Source organism: Orycteropus afer, unplaced genomic scaffold (genome assembly GCF_000298275.1).
Source record: "Orycteropus afer afer isolate SDZICR_OR568_19922 unplaced genomic scaffold, OryAfe1.0 scaffold00111, whole genome shotgun sequence".
In the NCBI taxonomy this organism is placed as follows: domain Eukaryota; kingdom Metazoa; phylum Chordata; class Mammalia; order Tubulidentata; family Orycteropodidae; genus Orycteropus; species Orycteropus afer.
The window spans coordinates 7,567,257-7,575,546 of NW_006921698.1; the positions used below are offsets into that span (position 1 = coordinate 7,567,257).

General features: G+C 39.9%; 1 protein-coding gene across 1 annotated transcript in view; it reads right to left on the minus strand.

Moving 5' to 3' along the window:
• MAP4K5 (mitogen-activated protein kinase kinase kinase kinase 5) overlaps positions 1 to 8,290 on the minus strand; it is a 182,637-nt gene that overhangs the window by 108,169 nt on the left and 66,178 nt on the right. Inside the window, exons 3-4 of the mRNA XM_042781362.1 lie at positions 7,866 to 7,956; positions 7,339 to 7,408 (exon numbers count right to left, since the gene is read on the minus strand). Of these exons, the coding sequence (XP_042637296.1) occupies positions 7,339 to 7,408; positions 7,866 to 7,956 (161 nt within the window). The remainder of the gene's footprint in view (positions 1 to 7,338; positions 7,409 to 7,865; positions 7,957 to 8,290) is intronic.

Below are 8,290 nucleotides of genomic sequence, written 5' to 3' on the forward strand. Positions count from 1 at the left end.
ACACACACACACACACACACTTTCATGACTTACTTTTTCCATTTAAAAACAGGACTTGGGGAGATATACCCAAGTCTATATATATGGCTATTCATCTTCTTATATGCTACACAGTATTCTGTATTCCTTATTATAGGTACAGTGTAGTTTAATTAACCATTGCTCTATTGGCTGGTGTTATGGACTGAATTGTGTCCCTCCAAAGTATGTCTTAACTTGGCTAGGTTATGATTCCCAGTATTGTGTGGTTGAACTTCATTTTGTGATCTGATATAATTTTCTATTTCCAATCCTACCTCTATGTATTAATGAGGCAGGATTGTAATGAGGATTATGATATATTGTCATGTGAATGAGGCAAGATTAGGGTGAGACGCAATACACTTACTCAGGTCACAGCCTTCACCCATGTTAAGGGGAGTTTCCCTGGTGTGTGGACTGTAACATCTTTTATCTTACAAGAGATAAAAGGAGAGAAAATGGAGCAGAGAGGGAGGCCCTCAATACCACCAAGAAAGAAGAGCTGGGAGCGGAGCATGTTCTTTGGACCTGGGGTTCCTGCACCAAGAACTGCCTACATCCAGGAGAAGACTGATGCTAAGATACATGGAGATCTCCAAGAAAAACTGGGCTCACAGATGGTGAAAAGAGAAAAGGACTTTCCTCTAGAGCTATCACAGAGAGAAAGACTTCTCCTAGAGCTGGCACCCTGAATTCAGGCATCTAGCCTATGAGAGAAAAAGTTAGTCTGTTAAAGTCACCCAGCTGTGGTATTTCTATTATATCAACATTAGATAACTAAGAAAATTGGTATTTAAAAAATTTGACCTTCTTGTTGTTGTTAGATGCCGTTGAATCACATCCAACTCATAGAAACCCTATGCACAACAGAATGAAACACTGCCCAGTACTGTGCCAGCCTCATTAGCTCTGCTATATCTATAAGCCCATCGTTGTAGCCCTATGTCAATCCATCTCGTTGAGGGAGGCCCTTCCCCTTTTTCACTGACCCTCCACTTTACCAAGCATGATATCCTTCTCCAGGGAATGGTCCCTTGTGACAATGTGGCCAAAATAAATGGACAATGTCTAAGTATTCTCGCTTCCAGGGAGCATTCTGGCTGTACTTCCTCCAGGACAAATTTATTAGTTCTTTTCACAGTCCATGGTACTCTCAGTATTCTTTGCCAACACCACAACTCAAAAGCCTCAACTCTTCTTTGTTTTTCCTTATTCATCATCCAGCTCTCACATGCATATGAGGTGACTGAAAATACCATGGCTTGGGACAGCCACATCTTAGTCTTCAGGAGACAGACATTTTTACTCTTCAGCACTTGAAAGTGGTCTTCTGCAGATTTGCCCAATGCAAAATATATCTTCTGATGTCTTGACTGCTGCTTCCATTGGTGTTGACTGCAGAACTAAGTAATATGAAATCTTTGACAACTTCAATCTTTTCTCCATTTATCGTGAGGCTGCTTATTGGTCCAGTTGTGAGGATTTTTGTTTTCTTTATATTGAGGTGTAATCCATACTGCAGTAAGTCCTTCAAGTCATCCTCACTTTCAGCAAGCAAAGTCATGTCATCTGCGTATCATAAGTTGTTAATGAGTCTTTCTCCAATTCTGATGCCATGTTCTTCTTCATATAGTCCAGGTTCTCAGATTATTTGCTCAGCAAATAGACTGAACAAGTATGGTGAAAGGACACAACCTTGACACACTCCCTTCCTGATTTTAAACCATGTAGTATTCCCCTATTCTGTTAGAACAACAGCTCCTGGTCTATGTACAGGCTCCCCATGAATACAATTAAGTGTTCGGGAATTCCCATTCTTCTCAATGTTATCCATAATTTGCTATGATTTACACCATCAAATGCTTTTGCATAATCAATAAAACACAAGTAAGCATCTTTCTGGTATACTTGCTTTCAGCCAGGATCCATCTGCAATATCAGCAATGATATCCCTCATTCAACGATCTCTTCTGAATCCAGCATGCATTTCTGGAAGTTCTTTGTCAATACACTGCTGTAACCATTTTTGAATTACCTTCAGTAAGATTTTACTTGTGTGTGATATTGATGACATTGTTAGATAATTTCCACAATCCATGGGATAACCTTTCTTTGGGTACAAATACGGATCTCTCCCAGTCAGTTGGCCAGGTAGCTGTCTTCCAAATCTCTTGGCACAGCTGAATGAATGCCTCCAGCGTGGCATCCGTTTGTTGAAACATCTCAATTGGTATTCCATCAATTCCTGGAGCCTTGTTTTCTGCCAATTCCTTCAGTATGACTTTCACTTCTTCTTTCAATACCATTGGCTCTTGATTATATGCCACCTCCCAAAATGGATGAACATCGACCAATTCTTTTTGGTACAGTGATACTCTGTGTATTCCTTCCATCTTCTTTTGATGTTTCCTGTATCATTCAATATTTTGGCCATAGAATCTTTCAATATTGCAACGCAGGCTTAAATTTTTTCTTCAGTTCTTTCAGCTTGAGAACTGCTGAGCATGTTCTTCCCTTTTGTTTTTCTAACTCCAGGTCTTTGCACATTTAGTAATTGCCATTATAGTAATTGGCTTTGTCTTCTCGAGCTGCTCTTTGAAATCTGCTGTTCGTTCAGCTCTTTTATCTTGTCATTTCTTCCATTTGCTTTAGCTACTCTCCATTCACGGGCAAGTTGTTATGACATCCATTTTGGTCTTTTCTTCCTTTCCTGTCTTTTCAATGATCTCTTACTTTCTTCATGGATGATGTTCTTGATGTCATCCCACAATTCCTCTGGTTTTGGTCATTGGTATTCAATGCATCAAATCTATTCTTCAGATGGTATCTAAATTCAGGAGGAATATAACCAAGGTCATATTTTGGCTCTCATGGACTTGTTTTAATTGTCTTCAGATTCAATTTGAACTTGCATATGAGCAGCTGATTGTATGTTCCACAATCAGCTCCTGGCCTTGTTTTGGCTGAAAATATGGAGCTTCTCCATCACTTCTTGCCACAGGTGTAGTCAGTCTGATTCCTGTGTACTCCATCTGGCGAAGTTCACGTGTACAGCTGCTGTTTGTGTTGGTGAAAAAGGTATTTGCAATGAGTAAGTCATTGGTCTTGCAAAATTCTATCATGCTATCTCCAGCATTATTTCTATCACCAAGGCCATATTTGCCAACTACCAGAGATTTTTCTTTGTTACCTATTTTTGCATTCCAATCACCAGTGATAATCAATTCCTCTTGATTGCATATTTGGTCACTTTCAGACTGCAGAAGTTGGTAAAATCTTTTAATTTCCTCATCTTTGGCTTTGGTGGTTGGTGTGTAAATTTGAGTAACAGTAGTATTAAGTGGTCTTCTTTGTAGGTGTATGGACATTATCCTATCACTGACAGCACTGTACTTCAGGATAGATCTTGAAACATTCTTTGTGATGAATGCCATGCCATTCCTCTTCAATTTTTCATTCCTGACATAATAGATCATATGGTTGTCTGATTCAAAAGGGCCAAAACCAATCCACTTCAGCTCACTGATGCCTAGGATATCAATTTTTATGTGTTCCATTTCATTTTTGACAACTTATAATCTTCCTAGATTCATACTTCATAGATTCCGTGTTCCAATTATTAATGGATATTTGCGCCAGTTTTTTCTTATCTTGAGTTGTGCCACATCAGAAAATGGAGGTCCTGAAAGCTTTACTCTATCCACTTCATTAAGGTCGCATCTACTCTGAGGAGGCAGCTTTTCCTCAGTAGTATCTTGAATGCCTCCGACTTGAGGGGCTCGTCTTCTGGCACTATATTGGGCAATGTTATGGGGCTATTCATAGTTTTCCAGTAATATATCAGACAGTGTTTCACTGCTATTCAGGTTTTCACTGGCCAATTCTTTGAGAAATCAATTACCTCTTCCTTCTTCTGAGTCTGTCTTAGTCTGGAAGCTCCACTGAAACCTGTCCACCATGGGTAACCCTGCTGGCATTTGAAACACCGGTGGCAGTCTTTAGCCTCACAGCAACACACAAGACACCACAGTAGGAAAAACTGGCAGACAAGCTTGTCTCCTTTAGCTGTTCCAAACCGCTCTGCTCACTTCCTCGTCTCCCTCAGCTGCTCCGAATCGCTGGTCATCCTGCTTCCTAGTCTATCTGGCTCCTGTCCGAGTCCATCTGGCTCCTTCCTCAGGCTGCTCCAAACTATGCTGCCACTGTCCCCAGCTGGCTTCCTGGTCTGTCTGTTGCTTCCCTCAGGTTGCTCCAAACTGTGCTGCTGCCACCCCCAGCCGGCTTCCTATTCTATCTGTTTCCTCCCCCAGGCTGCTATGAACTGTGCTGCTGCCACCCTTGTCTGGCTTCCCTGTCTGCTGGTCTCCTCCCTCTGTCTGCCCTGAACCACGCCACCACCACCCCGGGGTGGTTTCCTACTGTCTCTTTCCTTCCTCAGGCTGCTCCAAACTGCACTGCCCCATCCCCAGCCGGCTTCCTGGTCTGAACTTATAGCTTACAAAACACTATTTATTTAACTTTTTATTGTGATTTGGGTAAAAGTTTACAGACCAAATTGGTTTTTCATTCAATAATTCATATATATTTTGATTTGTGACACTGAGTATAATCCCCATAAGGTAACAGAATTCTTCCTGTTTCTTTCCTGTGTTTATAATTTCCATTCTTATCCCTTCCTGTCTTCTGAGCTTTATCATTGGGCAAATGCTGCTTCTGATCTCGTATGACTGGTTGTCCTAAGGAGTACGTACCTTCCTGGTATTACTGTTCACCTAATAAGCCTGCCTATTGTTTGGTAAAAGTTGAACCCTGGGGGTGGGTTCAGTTCCAGGCTTGAAGGATGTCTAAGGTCATTGTGGTAGCTAAGGTTATGTGTCAACTTGGCTGAGCCTGGTTTTGAGTGGATAGGCAGCTGGATATAGTTATTTCCCATGATGAGATTCATAATCAACTCTTTGGTGGAATCTACTGGAACATTTGAGGAGCTGCCTGGGGAATGTGGTCTGTTTCCAGTATAAAGGGAGCATGCTTTTTGGCATGCTTGGACCCTGCATGCAGCCAAGTCTTCATTTAGCAGCCTGCCAGGTTTTCTGCTGATCTCGGGATTGTTTCTGGACTTGAGCTAGTGGCCTGCCGTGTTGTGTAGTAATACTGGGACTGTGCCATTTTATTTGTCCACCTTGGGCTTGTTAGCCTCAGCAGCCAGCAGTTGCCTAAGTGAAGAGACACCTTTAGCTCCAGTGAGCTGGAAGCAAGAGGCAGAGCTAAGGCCCAAGGTCAAGGGGGTTTCACCCAGCCTATAGAGCTGGCACTTTAAACTCGAACTTCTAGCCTCCTAACTAGTAGGAGAATAAATCCATTTGTTCAAGTCATTCCACTTGTGGTATTTTCTGTTAGAGCAGCACTACAGAAACAAAACACTCACAGTCTTAGGGGTCCCACCAGTCTCTATGAGAACAGTAAGCCTGTTCTTTTATTATTTTGTGTTTTGTTCCACATTTTTCTCCCACTCTCCTAGAAGACCTCCTATTGTGATATCTTTCAGAGTGGTAAGCAATGGTAGCCAGGAAACATTTAGCTCTTCTGGTCTCAGGTTCATATGGCCCAATAATTCTTTGGACTAACTGTTTCCATTTGTCTTTGATTTTCTCCACTCTTCTTTGCTCCAGAGTAGGAGGAATAAATAGTTGCCCTTTAGATGGCCACCTTAGATGGCTATTCACAAGCTTTTAAGACTCTAGTCGCTACTCATCAAAGTAGGATGTAAAAAACATGGTTCTGTGGACTATGTTATGCTAACTGACCCTAACGTCCCCTAAGACTATGGTCCTGGGAACCCAGGCTCAGCAACTCTTTCCTTCAAGGTGTTTGGGTATGGCTAAGAAGTTTTCATAATTTCGCCCCCTGTATGCTCTACTATATTCATGGATATAATTGCAGCACATACAAATATATATATAGAAATATCCTTTGTCAAACTGACACATATTCATGGATACAAAACACCATTTAAACTAGAACAGTATTTCTGTTTTTACATCTACTGCTATTGCATTCATAAATTTCATGACTGAAATTTGTCAAGGCTTCTAATACATTTCAGCACTGAAATTTTAAAATATTTCTTATTAACAAAATATATAATGCATAGTTGTAATGGGAGTCTTGACTATCCCATTTTCCATGTTAAATAAGGAAATAAAAATTATAAAGATTCATGTTTAATCTCAAATTCTAGAAATTCAGGAAATTTTCAACAAAAATTAGTAACTGAGCTGTAGAGCCAGCACTAAAACTATTCCTAAATATTAGTGAAACAAAGTCAAACTCAACTCAGAAAACTGCTCAATAGAACAAACCAAACCAAACTCACTACCCTCGAGCTGGATCCGACTCATAGCGACCCCACCTTGGGTTTCTGAGGTGGTGTTATTACGGAAGCAGATTGCTCAGTCTTCCTTCTGAGGAGTGGCTGGTGGTTTTGAACCACCAGCCTTCTGGTTAGCAGTCAAATGTCACCATAAAATATGCCAATTGGAAAAAAAAACCAAAAACCCTATGAATTTCTAATCTCAAAACACTATATAGTTGGGCAATCCTACGTCCGTAGTGATACTGCCGTGGAAACCCAAGGAGGAGGGGTCGCTATGAGTCGGGTTTGACTCGACGGCACATAACAACAACAACAAAAAAAAATATAGTAACAACTGAACGGCCATCTTCGTTAGAAAGTTATTATTAAGAAAGTCATATAATTTCCTTTATGTGAGATACCCTTTACATTTTAAAATTTACAAGGAAGTTTAAGCTCTTTCATTTGTAGCTAAAACACTTTCCTAGAGACTATGAGTCTGGTGATGTAGGGGAGTGCTGGTGGTGTAGTGCCTAAGGCATTTTACAGCTCATCAGAAGGCTGGCGGTTCAAACCCACCAGCCACTCCTTGGAAGGAAGATTGGGCAATCTATTGTAGTGATACTGCCTTGGAAACCCAAACAGGGGTCGCTATGAGTTGGATCTGACTCGATGGCAGTGAGTTTGGTTTGGTTAGAGACTATGTAAGATTGCATTTGAAGAAAAATTTGGATTATCATGTACTCTTGACTTTCTCAGCACACGCCCAGGCAAATTTAATTAACAGTAATAACCAACAAAAAAATAAAATTTAGATTTCTTTTATGCAGTATTCAGAATATCAGTACACAGAATGTAAAACAATAAATCTAGGGAGTTCAGGTTAATATTCCTGGTTAACCAGAGAAGTGAAACAACAATCTATTAAAGTCAAAGTGAGTTTTATAATGTAAAGTCAACTTTACAGTACCATGATAAATATCCTGAAGTGATCCACCTCCACAGTATTCCATACAAATCCACAGTTTCTCCCGACTAACATGTAAAGAAAAAGAAAATTGTATTAGCTAGTAATTGTCAATCACTGAAATATTCTGAAGGTTCTCACTCTTCAGCACCAGTTCAGGATGTATTACAGGGTACAACAGAAAATTGCCCTGGTTGTCTTGCTTTAAATTATAGAAACACACATTAATTTCAGCTTTGTTCCATGTCAAATGGGTTAGAATATGATCATAGTTTTCTAAGATAAAACACTTGTCTATAATCATTCATAACATTTCCCTAAAGTTGCCAGAAAAGGTAAGACTGCATAAAATTGAAGTAATTACTATTGATATAAAAGGGGAGACAGCAAGAAAACCCTAAAAATTTCAGAACTTTGGGCAATATAGTTTTAAAAATTTATATATATGACAGCACTTTCATGAAAGGGAGAAAGTAGTAAGGAAAAGAGTATAAAATACAGGGAAAGGAGTTGTTTTGTTTTTACCTGAGATAGCTCCCAAAGTAGGCAACAATGTTGCAGTGTTTACATTCTTTAACCATAAATATTTCTTGTTGAATCAAAGAAAAATCATCTCCTGAAAAACAAACAATAATACCTTGGTCATCATGTTACTCAGTATCTCTCTATTGAAAAAAAAAGAAAGGAAGCTTTACAGTAATTATTAGATAAGGATGAGGAATTAGGCATGCTCAGTATTATAGTATAAGTACAAACTGTATACTCTTTCTATAAAGTCAGAAGCCCTAAATATGCATAAAATCTCTGAAGCCACAACTTCACTTATTTTTTTCTTATGAAGATCAGCAGAGATGGATGTTCACTTGCAAAACCGGCAAGGAGGCCACATGTTCTGACCTCCTCTAATCTCACAAGAGGAAGACAGGATTACCAGCAGTAACCCAAGGCCT